General features: G+C 42.4%; 2 protein-coding genes across 3 annotated transcripts; one reads left to right on the forward strand and one right to left on the reverse strand.

Annotated features, from left to right (window-relative positions):
* Nucleotides 1-624: 624 nt before the first annotated feature.
* On the reverse strand, nt 625-4,022 carry vma12 (vacuolar ATPase assembly factor VMA12). The gene is made up of 6 exons (XM_008292843.1): nt 3,666-4,022; nt 3,209-3,282; nt 1,919-2,008; nt 1,627-1,669; nt 1,428-1,540; nt 625-1,212 (listed from the first exon to the last, which is right to left on the reverse strand). Exons 1-6 carry the CDS (start codon nt 3,844-3,846, stop codon nt 1,117-1,119), a joined length of 597 nt encoding a protein of 198 aa, XP_008291065.1. The 5' UTR covers nt 3,847-4,022; the 3' UTR covers nt 625-1,116.
* Nucleotides 4,023-5,125: 1,103 nt separating this feature from the next.
* On the forward strand, nt 5,126-18,110 carry poldip2 (polymerase (DNA-directed), delta interacting protein 2). 2 transcript variants are annotated; one of them, XM_008292844.1, is made up of 11 exons: nt 5,126-5,322; nt 11,045-11,126; nt 11,841-11,944; nt 12,054-12,153; nt 12,925-13,000; nt 13,810-13,917; nt 14,392-14,528; nt 14,716-14,742; nt 14,835-14,960; nt 15,716-15,795; nt 15,917-18,110. In XM_008292844.1, exons 1-11 carry the CDS (start codon nt 5,138-5,140, stop codon nt 16,029-16,031), a joined length of 1,140 nt encoding a protein of 379 aa, XP_008291066.1. In that variant the 5' UTR covers nt 5,126-5,137; the 3' UTR covers nt 16,032-18,110. The 2 variants fall into 2 exon arrangements, with proteins under 2 accessions (XP_008291066.1, XP_008291067.1); XM_008292845.1 differs by having other exon boundaries at nt 11,051-11,126.
* Nucleotides 18,111-18,821: the final 711 nt, after the last annotated feature.

Raw genomic sequence — 18,821 nt, forward strand, 5'->3', positions numbered from 1 at the left:
TGGTGTCGTCACCACTAGTTTTATGTCAGATTTTATTTGAAGCTCTGCGTTAGTTTGAGATACACACAAAACCGACATAATCAAAAGGGGGTCAAATAGTTTTTTTCAGTCAGTATATATTAGGTTATAAATACTGTGCTTTCTTTTTTGGTTTAGTAAAAAAAAATAAAACTTTAAACTCTACCTGTGGTTCATTTGTGAAGTTGAACATGTTGGGAGGGAGCAGTCGGCTGGGGGCAGAGGCATGAGCAGGGTTGGAAAGTCAGATAATATATGGAGATAAACTGTTGGTTTCAATGTTTTTGTTGATTCTGTTGGCAATAAAATAATATCGAATATCAACACCAGGCTTTTTAAAAAGACGTTGTTCTATATGCCTACACTTGCATAGTTATTCGCCATGACTTGCAATGAGGTAAAATATTAAAAAAGCACATTCCCACATTCGTTTTATTATGTTGGTGACCCTACAGCTCACCTAGTTGGGCGGGTGGGCGACCCATGAACAGGGCTGTAGCTCCCTGATGCAGCAGTCGTGGGTTCGACTCCCGCTCACGACCCTTTGCTGCAGGTCTCTCCCCCGTTTCCTGTCTATCTCTACTGCTCTAAAAATAAAAGCAAAAAAAAGTTCTGATGATTTTATTAAACAATCATGAATTAAATATGATTACATGTTAGAACAGAATAAAAGAAATAATAACATTCACTTCATAGTGCAGCGACAAGGACAGAAAATCTAGGCTGTAGAGAAAGATCTGACAAACAAATTACATGGAAATAAATAAGAAAGATCAACAACATTTAGATTTCATTTTAAAAAAAGGGCAGGTGGAACGTCACACATCAAATATTTCATCGTTTGGAACCAAGTTGCTTTTTTCCCAGAAGTTCCAGCTTCCATTTGGTGCTACGAGTGTCTCTGTTTATAAATTCTGTGGATTTCTCTGGATGAATTCCACCAATTTCCCTGACACATAAAAAAACAAAACTCAGCAAAGTAGATCTGAATCACAAGGCTTGGTGGGCTACCCAAAGCTGTTCTGCTTTGAGGGCTCCTGCAGCCCACTGGCTTTGCCTCCAAAGGTGACTGTAACTCTCATTTCTTGTGTCCAGCTGCTATGGTTCCCCCAGTTCTCCCTCCATGGTCCGGACCAGGACATACAGCTCAGCAAGCCCGACTACAGACGCAGCAATCACAGCTGATATCACCCGCTGGAGAGCATCAGAAAGTACAGCAAGTTCAGGTTCAGGTAGAGCTCACATTATAAAAAGAAGCCTTTAAGAATAATGACACGATGCAAAGACATCACAAAACCAGAGCAAGAACAATAAAACTCACTGAATGTAAAAAATCTGATAAAAGCAGCCGTAGTTACAGAGCTGTTGTACTGACAGCGATGTTTATGTGAAACTGAACGCTCCCTTACCGCTGCTGTTTCAGCGAACAGATACTGACTGCCCATGTATGAACAGGCGAAAGCAGCGACTACGGTAACCAGGAAGTTGAACACGGTCACCAGCACTGCTTTGACTGACCGCACTGCAAAACGAGAGAAAGAAACAAGTTCAAGATTCATAATTCAGCCTCGATGAGAAGCTGACCAACGGTACATGTAGCATGCTAACCTTGCCGTCCAAAATCTGCCAAGGTTCCACTTCGGTTGATTTCCTAAAGACAAAGAAAAATATTCTTTACGTATGTGCAAAATCCATTTATTCCTGAATACCCTTCCACAAATCAGCACTGTGAAACTAACATAATCAGATTTTCTCTCTTTGTAAAAGTGACATTAAAGCTGTCGTCTCCCACCATGAATAAAAATTACACAACAGAGGCTTCAACAGAACAGTCACGTGTCAGAATCTTGACCTCGACACACTTAAGATGTTTTAACTATTCATATAAATACAAACGTACCTGGGTGTTCACATTACGTGTGATCCTGTTGTATTCCTCGTTGGCTAGTTTGGCTTTGATCTTCTCAAGACGTGCGACCAGCTCAGGATTCTGCAGTAGAAGAAGGAAGTTTAGTGTTTTTCACCACGTAATAATAATAGACATATACAGGTCTGTGCACTTGAAAGGCTACAACTGCACTCAAATTACATAGAGAAAGTTGCAGAGATAAGGCTTCATCTATCATCTGATTATAGAACCTAGGATTGGATTGTCTGTCCTATATGTTGTGAATGCAGTGTGACACCAATGGATGTATGAGAGGGGAACCATCAAAACCAGTAACGAAGCCCTTTCCAGACGTGGGACGCGTAACATTACTGCTTCATCAGTCTGTTAAGGTGACGGCATTCAGACATGGGTTTACTTCTGCATTATGTTTGGCACCGCTTCATGTCCCCTATGAAACAAAGAATGTAACTGCAGCTGATAAACTGTGTGATGGCTCACCTGTGTAGGTGAGGAAAAGTAGACAGTGAGACTTGCTGTTAGATCCTGATCAATCCTGTCTGCATGTTGAAAATTACATGTAATTTATAAGTAGTTGGAGAAAGGCCTGCAAGGTGGCTCAGTGGTTAGCACCGTGGCCTCACAGCTAGAAGGTCGCCGGTTCACGTCCCGGTAAGGACACCCGGGATCTTCCTGCGTGGAGTCTCCATGTTCTCCCGGTGCAGCGTGGGTTCTCTCCGGGTTCTCCGGCTTCCTCCCACAGTCCAGAAACATGCTGAGGTTAATTGGTGATTGTAAATTGTCCGTAGGTGTGAATGTGAGTGTGCTTGGTTGTCTGTCTCTAAGTGTAGCCCTGTGATAGACTGGTTACCTGTCCAGGTGAACCTGCCTTCACCCTGAGTCAGCTGGGATAGACTCCGCCCCCCATGACCCTGGTGAGGATGAAGCGGTGTATAGGTAATGGGTGGATCGTTGACGAAGTTATGACTGAAATGTTGTGCCTAGATGCACGAAACTCTCCAGATGGACTGGTGCTGCAGGTATGTAATAAAGTCAAAGGACAGAATCCTACAAACAACCGGAAGCAACAAACTAAACTTCAGCTGCTGTAACACATCAGTCTGAGCTATACCTCAACTCAGCATGTTGTTTGTAAATTTCTGTTTGTAACGGATTTAAAATTGTAAAGCAAAGTGAATAGAAAAGGTGTTTGGTGATTCCGAGCACAAATGTGTGTCTTTTGCTCTGTCTGTGACGTTTGAGGAAGTAATAGCAGTGATAGGACATCATGTCTTCACTCACTCTGGGAGGCTTCACCACCTCAGGCAGGTGCAGGGAGCTGTCCTCCAACAAGTCATGCAGGTAGAAAGGATGTCCTGCAGAAATACAGCCATAAGAAAGTGTGAAACACTATAATACTTTCACATATTGCTGATATGAGTTCTAGTACATTCTCCTACAGCCAAACCTGTCCATACAGTGCTGCGTCTGTGCTGGAGAAACACAGCTCATACTTGTAGTAGGAACTGCTCTTCTCCAGCACAGAGCATCTGTATGAAGCTAATAACAGAAGGCTAGACGCCAAATGATCAGATATGCAGCAGCTTGAATGTTGACTTTTCTGTTTTTAAGGCCTAATCACAGAGACCTAAACTAAGTGACTGCCAGATTGCTGTTATTTTTGTATTATAACACACAAAACACGCTTCATCTGAGCCACTAAGTCAACACAGTCACGACTGTTATAAACGCTTATTACCGCTGTCCTCAAGGTATTTCTTCAGTGTTCTCGCTGTGCTGAAGGACAGCTTTATTTCGGGGTTTTCCAGAAGCTCCTGCAGTTCCTCTCTCAGTGTTTGTGGCGGAGATGAGTCCGTGTTTTCCAGCAGCTCTGTCACCTTTCTCCTGAATTTATCTCCGACCACAAACGCGGAAGCCATGATTGAACACACCAACGCTGAAGATCAGCTCTTACACACACCTTTCTCTCGAGGATGTTTTCAGTGATGCACGTCGCTTTCTAATTGACTACATTGAAGTTTAACATTAAACAGCGACCACCAGCTCAGCATCACAACACACACCAACCCAGCAGGCGGCCATGTTGTTGGCCTTGTGACGCAATGACGTAATCGATCACGTGACCAACGGAATTAAATTTTGTTTTTAAATGCGCATTTTTGAAATTGTAAAATCTCATTTATAATCTTGGAAAAAGTTGAAAAGTTTGCACTATGCGTTCATAATCATGTTTTGTTCCATATTCAACCTAAATGTTGCTCGTTACAGCCAACGTAAGCACTTTGGTGCCTTCACGGTCTCCTCAGAAACTCCAAAAAACAAACATTGAGATTTTCACCGGCTGAATGAAAGCATTTTTGGTAGGAAACAAAACTCGTTGTACCTGCTGCATCCTATTTCTCTTTAAGTCTTTTTTCCATACATATGTGCAGATTTTAGGGGAAGCAGGGTTCCCACTTATTTATTTAGAACCACCCCAAACACCGCTCTCCTAATGTGAAAATGAAATGTTTAAAATAAACATCCATCCATCATCTCTACACCTTAATCCTCACCAGGGTCATGGGGGGCGGAGCCTATCCCAGCTGACTCAGGGTGAAGGCAGGTTCACCTGGACAGGTAACCAGTCTATCACAGGGCTACACTTAGAGACAGACAACCAAGCACACTCACATTCACACCTACGGACAATTTACAATCACCAATTAACCTCAGCATGTTTCTGGACTGTGGGAGGAAGCCGGAGAACCCGGAGAGAACCCACGCTGCACGGGGAGAACATGGAGACTCCACGCAGGAAGATCCCGGGTGTCCTCACCGGGACACGAACCACCGACCTTCTAGCTGTGAGGCCACAGTGCTAACCACTGCTCCACCCTGCAGCCCTAAAATAAACATGTATATGCTAAATATCAATGTCTGAACAGCAAAATAAGTTGTGGAGGAAGCTGCATTTACACTTGCTGAGCATCTAATAAATCCCGTTTGCACAGCTTTGATGAGTTAAAAAAAATCACGTTTTTCATAATTTACTAGTTTTGCCTTTCCTTATTTGTGTGCTTCCATCTTTTATCTTCTTATTACTTACACGTGACTAAGGCCTCTGTATCTGAAATGTGGCTCTCGTTGTTCCTACTTTCCATCGGTTCCTGAATGCAGCGTCCGGACCTGATGTGCATGCGTGCGGGTGAACGTGTAAGGACAGCAAAGATGGCGGCCTGTGCGTTACGCCGAGGCTTGCTGAGCAGTGTCAGTAAATACAACAAGAAGCACACACATAGAATACTGAGCGTCGCTGACAGCACCAGCGGCTTCGAGGCGTTCAGACCGCGGTTCCAGTGCCGAGCCTGCGGACTGCCCGGCGCTGTTCAGCCGAGGAGGTTCATGTCGTCACGGTAAGAGACGCAGCCAGTGTCCTCCTCAGTCTGAGCTAACAGGCTAAAGACTTTAGCCGAGTGCGAGCTCTTCAAGATGGCACTGTGAGTGAAAGACACTGACCACATTGTTGTTGGGGGGACATGTGTCTGGTGATGGTGCCCGAACCGTGAGCTCGGTGTGCTCATGTGAACCGGCAATTAGCAGCAGAAAACTACAAAAGTACAGTCGTCCTCTGCTGTTCATTAGCTAGCGGCTTAGCTAGCAAGCATGGGTTGAGCAACTGACAGACTGCCTCCAGCCTGCTGAGTCAAATCATTACATCACTCAGTTAAGGAGGCTAACATCCACCGTGGACCACTGTTCAGTAATGAAGTCCCACGTTTAAGAAAGACCAACATTAGTAGTCGGTAATGCAACAGTCTGAATTGTCCAGACTTGACTGTATTTACCAGATGTTCTTTCCTTTTGTGTTGGTCGATTTAAGATTTGCTGCTGGATCTCTTATTCTTTAATGTGCACCATTTAACATAGTCCTGATAAAGGTCCAGTCATTGTCCTGTACAAAGAACAAACAGCAGCATATAACAATAGTAACCTCAGTGTAGTCAACATCAGATCTCTGTGTTCAGCGGCCTCTCATTAGATATCCTAAAGTGTTGGCTAAGAAAGATTAAATATATGACAAGCTGAGCCTGAGATCTTTCCGTGGCACATCTGTTTCAGTCTTTTGGGAGATCAGGGTGACACTCCCGTCCCTTCATCTGCATATTCAAATCAGACAAGTCAAAAAGGCACAAAAGTGCATGTAAGAAGGACGTCCTTTCTCTAAAGTAATACTAACCCTAACACCAGTGACATGAATATGAAAGTTTGCTTTGACCATAAAACTTGAAATAACAAGAATTACAGTGTTGACATGTGAAAATCCAAATAAGCACCATGGGTGTGGTTAGCATACATGGAGTTAGGTCAGAGAGTGGATGTTATACCGAATAATAAAAGGATTTAACAAAGGTAAATGGAGATATTTTGAATTTAAGAGGATTAAATACATTGGAAGTCAAAGTATAATAGATGATAATGTAAGTAAAAGGCTTTTGAAGAGGATAAGTAGCGTTAGGGTTAGAGTTAAAAGATGTCACAGACCAACTTTGTTGTCTACTTGTGAACAAAGATGAGGCCAACGTGTAGCCTGAATTCTGCAAACAGTCTGTGTTTGCACCTTGTGTTTCTAAACGTCACCCTAGTAAAACAGCATTTGTTCTGTTTTACTACAGCAAAACCCAGCCTGGAGCTCAGATCTGTTAAACACCTCTGTCTGCTGTCTTTGGATGTGTTTTGGTGCTTCACAGTGATTAGCTTTAACTTCCAACGTCATCTCATTACCATCAATTAAACACCTCCTCGTTGCCTTTCAGTAATTCCATGTGGTTTATCCTCACAAAACGTTTTGAGTAGAATGTTCGTCTACTTGCTCTCAGTCAGGATTATTTGTTTTTCCCCACAACATTCAATTAAAAAGTTCTTTAATTTATTTAGTCAGATTGCAGCTAATGATTTCCATTGTCAGTATTTTTCTTGATCAATCAATTAGTGGTTTGATCTGTAAAATTTCAAGAAATGTCGATCAGTGTTTCTGAAACCCCAAGATGACGTCCTCGAATGTCTTCTTCTGCCCACAGCCCAAAGATATTCAGCTTACTGTCAGAGAGGAGGAAAGAAATGATAAAATATTACCATTTAAGAAGTTGGAAGTGGAGAATTTGGGCTTTTTCTCTTTAAAAATGATTCAGCATGTAATTGATCATCAAAATAGCTGCTGTATTTTTTAGTAGCTGACAAGGAATGACTTGATTAATTCTTGCTGCTCTGTTCTCACGCAAGGTTAAAGGAGGCGGAGAGCTTTTTTCAGTGTAAAACATTTAATTATGACTTTAAATATTATAATACATGGTCATGTGTCATTAGCTAATACTGTTCATTAAATGGCTGAAATCGAGGTCACGTAGAATCTAATTTCTTCACAGAGTGCTATTATTTAGGGGACTGATTTAAAAAAGCCAGAAATATTTAAGGTACAGTTCCCTTGGCATAGGCGTCGTACTGAAGTCTCTTACCACATTTCTAAAATGAATTCTTTATTAAAGGGAAAAAAAACGGCATAAATTGTACCAGTAAGGGGTTGGGCTACCACTTTTTGCAAGAACAACTTCAATACACCTTAGCATTGATTCTCCAAGTCTGTGCAGCTTCACTGGAGCGATAAACACCATCCTACCCTATTAAGATATTCCCTATTGGTATTTTGATAATGGTGGTGGAGAGAGTTATCTAACATGTCGGCCAGAATCCCCCAGAAGGGTTCACCTGGGTTGAGATCTGGTGAAGGCCATAATAATTCACGCTCAACCTGTTCGGTGACACCTTGTGCACTATGAATGGGAGTTACTCTGGAAAAGCTCGCTCTTGTTGGGATGGAAATGTTTCGTCAGAGGCTAAAGATGATCATTTAGCACATCTGAGTATTAATATGCAGTGATCCTTCTCTGTAAGTGAACAAATGCTCCCCACAGCAGAACAGAGCCACTGGATCCCCTCGCTGTAGGGATCAAGGGTTCAGGTTTCTCCTTGAATTGGCCACCCGCCTGCACCACAACAGTGTACCAGGACCCTGAGCCTGCAGCACTTAAATGACCTGTTGGGATCGACACTGTAGCATCATGTACATGAACTCTCTATGTATATGCAAACCTTTTGTTGTCTGATGTAGTGATATGTCATATATAAATAGAAATGCGGTGTTTTAGTAGCTTTAACTGGTGGATAAATCAAACCATCCTCACACACCATGACCAAGTAGATTTTTTTTCACTGAGTCTGGACATGTGACCAGAGCTTACAGACTTAGAGCTATCATTAGTCACATGTGGACAGTCATCGTAACTCTGCAGACAACTTACAATGTTTTATTCATGTGGCTCTGTAATCTGTCTGTTTTTCTGTTTTTAAAAAATATATATATATTTGTTTGTTGCATGAGTGGTTACACCCTCAGCTTCTACTTTGGGATCACATCCATGTTGGAATAAGAGGAAGGTGGCTTTGATCCAGCAGACAGACACACTCGTGTTTTTCTATCTGCCTTCATCAGACCAACCAGATAAAGGTACATAAAGACAGACAGACAGACAGACAGACAGACAGACAGACAGACAGACAGACAGACAGACAGGAAGACTGTCCTTGAACTATGTCCTCTGTGAGAGATAGAGCAGGTGAGTGTACAGGTGGGTGAATGGCCCCCCAGTGGTTGGGAAAGCAGCAGTGATTCAGCACCGTCTTGTATTTCCCCACTGTTGTTTATGTAAGCCCTTCATTGTATAATCATAGCTCTGGTCTCGCTGCTATTTTTGCCAGCTTCTCAGCGACATGTTGACAGCTGGGTGGCACAGCGACCTGCCTTCGCTCCTCTGGGGCAGAAGGAACGGGCTGAAATGAAACGGATAGTTTCTGTTTATTGGCAAGTGGAGCTGTTGACCAGGGCTGGTTCTAGCGGCTGCAGTGGGCTGGCTAAATTTAGATTAGTGATTATCTCTGGCCACAGTGTATTGACATTTCTCAGATTGTTGCAGAGGTAGAAACTGACCAGACGAATGGTTTGGAGAGCTGCTCAGACCAGGTGCCTTTGTGTATGAGTCTGTTGGTACATTCCTGCATATTTTGCATCATTTACTGGAGAGAGTTTTCTTTTACAACCAGGATGAAGGAAGGTATTTTTATCTTAATAGGAACACAGGTGAATAGTTGGCTTTATTAAGTCTGTCCAAAAAACCTGTTCTATCAAGCTGTCAGGAAAAAAAAAATAATATGGAGCATTACTTATAAATGAAAATTGTAATGATTCCCCTTTAAGCAACATTATTTCCACTAAATCTCTGGATCACTGGGTTTAGACTGAATTCACAAAACAAGAGCCGTTTCAGATGAAATGATCTGTCATGAATAGCTTTGGGCCAGGTCATATATTGTAGGACTTCTTTTAAAAAAAAAAGCTACAAGTACCCTCTTAGTACTCAAGTGCTTGTGATGCAGTACTATAGATATCAAGAAGGACGCAGGCTGTTGATAGTGGTTTATTATCAGTTGTTAATTGTTTCATGTATTTATGCACGAATTAAATTCAAGTTTTCCAGATTTTAGGAGGGTCTAAACATTTTTTTATCTTTTGAAAAATGATTTGATAGTTTCAGTGTCACTAAAGGACTAATGCACTTATGAAGCAGCCACAAGCAGATTACATCCTGTGCAGAACTGTTTCCATGCTGTGTTGTTGTGATGGTGAGTACCTCTCTCTGTAGCTCACTCACAAACACACAAGTGCTCCACTTCTCATTTCTTCCTGGTATTTCACATGACATATGGTAATGATGGAACAACAAAAAAAGGAAAAACCGGCAGCATATTTGCAAGGCGTGCTAGTCACCTACTTTGGTACTGTCTCCATAAATGGTCTAGATTCCTGATTCAACGGAAAAATGTACCTGTTAAAAAAAATACAAACTCACATGTGATAGACTGGTTACCTGTCCAGGTGAACCTGCCTTCACCCTGAGTCAGCTGGGATAGGCTCCGCCCCCCACCACCCTAGTGAGGATTAAGGTGTAGAGATGATGGATGGATGGAAACTCACATAGCCCCTGCAACATTTGCATTTTAAAATTAAAGTTATCTCTACGTTGTTCCTAGCAGGTAGAGGTGAAAGGATTAGGAGATTGGTAGAAATTTCACCATACTGGTCCATCACTGGAGTAAAAAATACGAAGCACTCTGTGGTTCCAGCTTCTGCAACAGGAGGATTTGCTGCTTTTCTTCGTCTGTATTACAACAGACTGAACTGTTTGGGCTTTGGACAATTGGTCCAACAAAATAAGCAATTTGATTACGTCACTGTCACTCTTTTAATAACTATTTTCTTACGTTTTCTAGGGGAGACATTCAGTTGAGTCAGTAATGGACACGATAGTATAACTAGCTTCTTAACATGGCTAAATGTAACTGCTTTATATTCACTACAGTGGCAGGATATTAAAATAGTCTCCATCAGCTGGTGAGGTTCCATCTTTGAGTCAAGTGTAGTACTACATCATTCCTGACATGCACTGAAGGTATTTGACCAGAATCTAGAGGATTTTGTTTTGTAACCATATTTCTCGTAGTAAAATCAGGTTAGCTCGTGATTATTCTTGTGCAATACACCCATAAAAAATAACCTGCAACCCACTTATTGTGTAATATTAAATCCATAGTCCATATATCCACTTCATTAATCCCCACTATTCATCTCTGTCGTGAAGATTAGCTGTGCAAGGAGCAGAAGTATGCGTGTTATTTATTTGAATTGACCAGCTGTTGTTGTCAGCGGTAGTATGCCGTGTGTGTGTGTGTGTGTTGTTTCAAGGCTGAAGGTCGTGTTTTATTCAATCATGTCAAAGTTGTGATTGAGATTATGACCAAAGGCAGGCAGCAGTATTGTCCTTCCTGTAGGGCTGAATGTAAATCTTCTATATAGGCGAGAAAATCCTGAAGCCTCTTCACACCCGGGGGATTTCCTGTGGAGGCTCCTCAGGGACTTATGTGGTGTTTGTGTTGGTCCATATATGATGATGTTTTGATGTCACTCCCCATGTTTTGATCACTATACAAGGTCCAGTGTGTAATGGGGCTGCCTGTATTTGGCAGGAACAGGCCTGAAGGGAAGATTTTGGAGACTGTGGGAGTGTTTGAGGCTGTGAAACAACACGGCAAATATGAAACAGGACAGGTAAGACTTACACCCTTCATACTGATCTCAAAACACAGATGAGACCATTTTCCCCTGCAGGAACTCGCGGGCTGCTCTGAATGCAGGAACCGCCCTTTTCAAACCTCTTTTTCAGAGTAGGTACCTCTGAGCAGGCCTGAAAAACTGCTTGGAGGTGCTTGATACTAATTTGTTCAACTTTGGTAACAACAAACTCCATTTATTTAAAAAAGCTGCTGACTAGCAGTCCTCTCCTATCAAAAGCTGCCATCAGATTTGCCACGTGGGCCAACAACGCAGCGACCAGCAGCACTGGTGTCACGGTTGTGGCATGCTCAGAACTGACGCTGCGGCAGAATCAATACATCCCTTCGTGAATCCAGTAGATCCCACTCTGAAAGGGCTGCTTAGGGGGCGCTGCCCGTAAATGTTTGTGCCACCTTGTGCCTGCTCCGAGTTCCTGCAGTGAAAAGGCCCCTTTTGCCTGGTCTAGCTCTGATTCCTGCTGTGATGTTAACAAATCATTTAGGTCAGTGGATGTTGTTGTAATGTATAGCTCGATCTGAGCTGTTTTCACATCATGATAAACATCAAACTTAGTTTTGTTATTATAGCACATGTGTGTGATCTTGTCAAGTGACTATAATCCCATCTAACCTATGCTGTATTAAACATCCTGCATATATAATCTCATTGTGATTTATCCATTTCACCATGTTGTTGTGTCCTCCTCAGCTGTTTCTCCACAGTGTGTTTGGCTACAGAGGCATTGTCTTGTTTCCTTGGCACGCCCGACTCTATGACCGAGACATCACCCCTGCCACGCCCATGTCTGAGAAGTAAGCCTTCATTTACAGCGCACTGTGCTGACAGACCCCACTCTACCTGAGTTTGGGGCCATCGTGTGGTGGTTTTGTCAAATACGATTGTTGGTGTTTCCTCCCTCAGCGAAGCTGAGCCTCCAGGAGCCCACGGCTCCAAGGAGGTGAAGGGGAAGACTCACACCTACTACCAAGTTCTCATCGACACCAGAGACTGCCCCCATATAGTGAGTTATGTTCTTAGCCAGGTCAGGTAATCATTCAGGACTCAGTCTTTTGTTTTGTTTATATCTAGAATATGCTCCAAGAGTCCAAACAGGTGTTTCATTTTAAACCGTACATCATTTTAACCTGCCATTTTGCTATATTTAGGGCCTGTTTTAAAGAGCAACCTTTAGTTTGGGGGCGATAGAAAACCCTCTGGAGCACTCACACTGGCACAACTTTAAACATGTTTAAAATGACACGGAAAAACGTCACTTGATCATTCACGGACACTGAACATGCGTGAGCTGGTGTAAACATGAAGCAGGAGGAGAAAGAACTGGATTGGCAAAAAATAAACCCAAAGATTTCTGTAACTGCACAACAGCAGCTAACAGAAACCACAAGATCAGCAACACTTACAAGTCGGTGGTGAAAGCTGACGTCTCTGTGAGGTCTTTGTGAGGAACGTGACAAAGGAAGTAGTCATGCAGCGACAGTGAGGCCCAGTGAGGAAGGGAACGTGTCTCTCTGTTTCCAAAAGCCTCGGTTTCTGTCCGTCCTCATAAAATCACAACCCTGGAGTTTTAAAACTAGAAGGGGGTCAGTAGCTTTCCAAAAGTCTGTTTTTTAAGTATCCAAAAACATCAGGTTCATGTGCATAGACGTAGCAGCAGTTAAGCGATTTAAAGTGACAGCATGTTAGTGTGTGGTTTTGATGTAGCCTCACTGTCATTGCTGGTAGTCTCTAAGTCTCCAGGTGTGTGACTGTTGCTCTGTTCTGTGTTCGACAGTCTCAGCGCTCTCAGACGGAGGCAGTGACGTTTCTTGCCAACCATGATGACAGCAGAGCTCTGTACGCCATTCCAGGTAAGCAGCCGTCTATCGTTTTCATTCTGTCTGCCTCGTCCTCTCCTCCATTCATTTCTCCAGTTGTGATGATATATTCCAGGGTTTCTTTCCTTATGATGTGTCCAAAAACTGCTGCTTGCTGTATCCTCATGAAGTTCAATAGCATATCATTTGTGTTTAGTAATTTTACATCTCCATTGCTTATTCTTTCCATATAAGATGTACGTAGCATGTGTCTGTAAAACCACATCTCTGCTGCAGTGATTTTATTATTTATGTTCCAAGATTCACATCCACACATCAGAACTGGTCGAATGTAGCAGCTGAGAGTAGCTACTCTACATGTGATTTCTGTTTCACATCCATGAACAGAGATATTTGAAATGATGAACCTGCTTCAGTATTTCTTGGTCTAATTATATGTTACAGGTTGGGATGACATTTTTCTTTGAAATTACCATTACTTCCGTTTTCTTTTTGTTTAAAGACAGACCGAGTTTTTGGCTCTCTGTATCAGTTATGGATACTATAGTCTGCAAGTTTTCATGACTGGTTGTGGTCTTCTTTAATGAGGTTTTAGTGATAAATTGACAATAGATTTATAGTGCTGCTGAAGACACTGTCCAGCTCAGTGTCAACTTTTTCAGTTCCACCTTGGATTGAGAAACAGCATTAAAATTCCCAGCATTGCATTTGAGTGCAGCAGACTTGATTCTGATCCCAGTGAGCAGTTTAGCTCCCACAGGATGAAAGATTCCCATCTGATGTGGTAGTAATTGTTCTGCGTCCGGCCCAGTGTGACAGTGTGTCTGTGCTTCTTCCTTCAGGTCTGGACTATGTGAGCCATGAAGACATCCTGCCCTATAACTCTGCAGAGCAGGTTCCCATCCAGCACGAACTGTTTGAGCGCTTCCTCATGTACAACCCTGCAAAATGTAAATGCTGTTCGGCACACGCAAACCCTTCATAGTGCACAATGGTTCACTTCACTGACTGTGTGTACACCACCAACTTCCTACTGTGTAAACCTCATAATGAACATACAGTGAACGTGTTTTCGTGCACTAATGTCATTAGTTTTTCATAAAATCCTTACAAAATTGTTTTCCAAGTTAAATATTGGGTTTACAAGTCAGGTTTTGTAGATCCATTATGCAGATCATGTAAGTTTAGGTGGTTGTTTCTGAATCTTCAACCTGTGTTGTCTGGGTTTGTGTAAAATGTTTGTAGTTTTATTGTTCTTGTGGAAGTAATCAGAAATGCATGTATTTCCCTGATAACCAAAAACTTTCATTTATAGTTTGACCTGTGGTTCAGATCTTTATAGTTTGTAGCTGTAATATAAAACAGAGGAAAAACTGTGTCTTCAGTAAATATTTGTGTGTTTTGTCCTTTTCTGGGGTCTGTAGCTCCTCCGTTCACAGCCAGAGACACCCTGAAGGCTTGGCAGGAGAAGAACCACCCGTGGCTGGAGCTGTCAGACGTCCACAGGGAGACCACTGAGAACATCCGAGTCACTGTCATCCCCTTCTACATGGGAGTGAGGGTAAGTGAATCTTTAAAAATTTAACCTGAGCCACGCCCGCTCACACCTTGTCCTTGGTGGTATTTGGGTTTGCATGTTAACATCTTCATCCGTGGGCAGCTTGCAGCCCCTTTTCTGTTTAGATTGTCACTTAAATGCATCTCTTTAGTCAGTTTGAAGTCTAATGGCAGTTCCTTCTTGTTCTCAGGAGGCCCAGAACGCCCATGTTTATTGGGTGAGTGGCACCGTTTTGATCATGCCAAGCACAAACAGCGAAACTGTGAACTTACCATAAAAAATATTAACGTGTCGGTGGTCTTCCTGCAGTGGCGCTACTGCATCCGTCTGGAGAATTTGAGTAACGAGGTGGTTCAGCTGAGAGAGAGGCACTGGAGAATCTTCAGCCTGGCAGGAACCCTGGAGACGGTCCGAGGACGAGGTGTCGTCGGCAGGGTTAGCATACATGCAGCACACACAAATGCAATATCCAGTAGACTCTTTCCATAGTGGGAGCGTTGTAGTTCTGCTGTGTCATGCTATGAACACGTTTCCTGAACTGCTACTGGATCATTTGATAAACACATCCCATTCCTCACAGTGTCTTCACCATGAAGGCATGTAAACACACCAGTCTTAATGTGAAAGAGAAACGGCAACAAACATTGAGTTAGAAGCATGAACTGTATAAAAAAGATGGATGTAGGCAGGTGTTCTGAAGCCTTGAGTTAGGAATTTGATGTCGCAATCTGTTGAAGTCGGGTGAAGCAGGCGAGTGATGGATTTGACTGAGTAATGGTGGACACCACACACAGTAGCCATGGTTTAAAACATAGCCCGCTTCATCATCCGTGTTTTTCTAAATGGGACCATCATTGCTGCTGTTGCTAAATGCTGTATTGAAGAGGCCATTGCACTAGTGATGGAGACCATAAAGTCATTAGAAAATTGTTTACTGAAGTAACAGATCAAGTGAGGAGGAGGGTTGTTTTCTTGTAAACTTTTATAAAATCTGATCTCTTTTTGCAACCAAAAGAGTTGCCCCCTGCTGACCATTATGTAGAATGCAGGTTTAAATCAAAATGATCTGATCAGAAGCAGCATATCAGTGAAAACAAGACTTTAATAAATATTAACCGTTCATCGTGTCACATTCAAAGGATGGAGTTTGCATGTATTGAATCACTGTATTTGTGTTTTTGTCATACCAGGAGCCAGTGTTATCTAAAGAACAGCCAGCCTTCCAGTACAGCAGCCATGTGTCTCTACAATCCCCCTGTGGTCACATGTGGTAAGCCTACTGTCAAACAATGGTTAAGTTCTTGTCATATTTAATTTGTTATTTTAAGATTCTGTATTTTCTGTACTCATAATGTCCCGTTTAGTCACTCAGTCCTGTTTTCTGTGTTCAGGGGGACGTTTCGTATCGAAAGGACCGACGGATCTCACTTTGACATTCGCATTCCTCCTTTCTCCCTGGAGAGCAACAAAGACAACAAAGGGTCCCCTGCTGGCTACAAATTTTAAGTGTCACCTCCCACCTGTGAACCCCGGACATGCTGTCAGTCCTGGTCGTGTCTGGGTTATCTAGATTTGTCCTTTTCCTGTGACATCGCCTCAGCGTTAGACTAGTGTCAGCCATGTCGAGCAAAGGGAAAATCTAGCACTTTCTAGATAATCCAGATGCAAGTCCACCTTCCCATTATTCTGTCAGAGCGCACCCAGCAGCAGTATGTCAGCGAGAGAAAATCAATCTGCAGTCCGGTGCATCTTCACTCCATGTTGTGTTTGAAGGGACTTGCACAGTCAAGTGGAAGAGAGCTGCCTGGTAGGAAGGAGAACTAATGCTGCTGAGCAGAGCTGGGTCTGACATGCCATTGCTGAAATATTGACCCGGTTGTTTTTATCGCGGGAGTATTTTCTGCTGAGCTCTGGGTTCCCAAAAAAAGAACAGCATCTTCTGCTGGTCTTTAATCTGAGGCCTCAGTTGGATTCTTCAAGTCAACCAATAAGCTATGAGTACATCTTAAATCTCCTCCCTCTGTGATGATGTTGTCGTTTGGGTTCATGACAACATGACTTCCATCTTGGACCCTTTTCTCCTTCCATGGCTTTTAAGTGTAAAACTATCCAGTCACAGCTGAGTTGTGTAGGACCTCTGTGAGCAACTTGAGCGAGGGAGAACACACTGAATCCTGCGCTGGTGGGAGCACCAAAGTATTTATGATTTATTGTGGCGCAACAAGGAAGCACAGTGGATGCCACTAATCAACAGAAAATGACTCGGTTGTGTCAAAATGAAACCAAATCTTCATAAATTTTAAGCAAAAACAGAATGATTTCAATTTGTTAGTATCTAGTAGAGGCATCTGTTCCAGCACTTACAGCCTTGGGTCTATAATTTCTCCCCTATTGTTTAGCCAAAAACTGCTTCAGTCTCATCTGTCAGATTGCACATTCAGGGTTAAATTAGTCCACTTGAGAATGCTGCTACTGCTTTAAAGACTTCCTGGGCTGCTGTAAAGAGACAGCTTCACAGCGTGATGCTGCCACCAACAGGCCTCCTGCTGCGTCCACGTCCTGCAGGATGGATGACGGATGGAGCAGAGCCACTACCTACATGTTTGCGTCAGTGGGCAACTGAAGATTGCACTTAAAGCTACTGTGCAGTGACACTATGGCACTCTATTTATTAAATATGATCACATTGAATGAAGTATGTTGAATATCTCTCCAAGAAAGCAGAGCTGTCAGAAAAATCTGAGAAACTGAAAATCATTAGCGCTTTTAGTCCATTGTCTCAGCTGTGGAAGTCTCCTTTTGTGGCCATGGGCCTTTTAGCAGGCCCCCCATTCGTTCCCACTGCTGTGCCATATCCGTTCAATTTTTATACAACACTAACTTTTCCCCTGGGTGGCAGTGATTTTTAAAACCCTGATACAAATTTCCTATCATGCTAAAAAGAAATAATAGTTATCAAACTTTCCTGATGCAGATGTACTCCAGTAAACCTTTCAGTCGTCGTCACACCTTCAGCACACACTGGAGACTTGTGTTCAGTGGATCAGATTGATAATGTAGTCTGCTCCAGTCCTAATCTATGTAAGAGAATACTTACACCATCAGTTATTTCATATATGCACATGCTGGGGGAGATCTCGTTTCTCTTTGACGTGAGCGTTGCTCCTTGCTCAATAGTCCTCCACTGTGATTCCATGTTGTGAAAACTCAAACTAGAAAAACGCAAAAGTCTGAATACTTTGTGTGTTGACGGCCAAATGTGAATCCTCCTCCGCCGGAGGTGAGGGTCAGGTGTGAGTTGTCTTTGAATAACCAAAGCAGCGCACTATAAAGTAGTTAAACCAAGCAGTTGGCAGCCAGCGTTGGCGAACAGGAGAGCAGTGTGTGTGAAATGTTTCTGCAGCCCGTGCTTCCTGGTAAAATTTTAAAAAAAGAGTTATGAGCTTGACATTTCTCTCAAGTTGGGAAAGTAACTAACATTTTTGTTTTCATCAGTGATTTGAAGCAACTGTGATGGCTGAAATACTACTGTAAATAGAGATGTAATTACAGGCAAAAATAAATAAATATACCTTTTGAAAAATATGCCTTGACATTTCTAGTTTGTATTTCATCTATGTAAGTGAAACTCAAACAGATGGAAGTTTGCATTGAGCACACATATTGAACTCTGCTGAACAGACGGTGGAGAAGTTTTCTCCAGTAATGTTACGACCCGTTATACTAAACCTCCTTCAGCACTTCACACAGCTCTATACTCTTTGGCAGTCTCTTATTTATTCTCAGTTTAGGGTTAGGGTTAGGGTACAGGCTTCTGTACAACATCTGTCACATTCAGGTCTGGCCTTTAGGGCAGTTCGTCACTGTCAGGGTTTCAGTATCGCTTCTATAAAAGCTATACCAGACATCTTATAGTCTCTGAAGGAAGAAACTTGTACTCAGACACAGTACTCTTCCTTACTTTTCAAATTTCTTGAGAACAGCTTTACATCTTGAGTATCCAGTTTGTCCTTGAGACTGGCATCGCTGATTAAAAGAACACGAGTTTATGCCAATAAATAGTGTAAAATTTGGCATTTTGAACTGAATGTGACTGAAACTTTGTCTAATATATTCGTAGACTTCCAATGTGTTGAACTCTTACAATATACGTATACAATATTGACACAAAAGAACATGAATAAAGCCTAACTTGGTGTCATACGACAAGAATGAACAGCAGATCAAACAATCAATATTCAAACCAGGCCAACATTATTCATACATGACATTTAAAGTAGCAACAGTTGCACCAAA

This window comes from Stegastes partitus, unplaced genomic scaffold (assembly GCF_000690725.1).
Source record: "Stegastes partitus isolate 25-593 unplaced genomic scaffold, Stegastes_partitus-1.0.2 Scaffold838, whole genome shotgun sequence".
NCBI classification, from domain to species: domain Eukaryota; kingdom Metazoa; phylum Chordata; class Actinopteri; family Pomacentridae; genus Stegastes; species Stegastes partitus.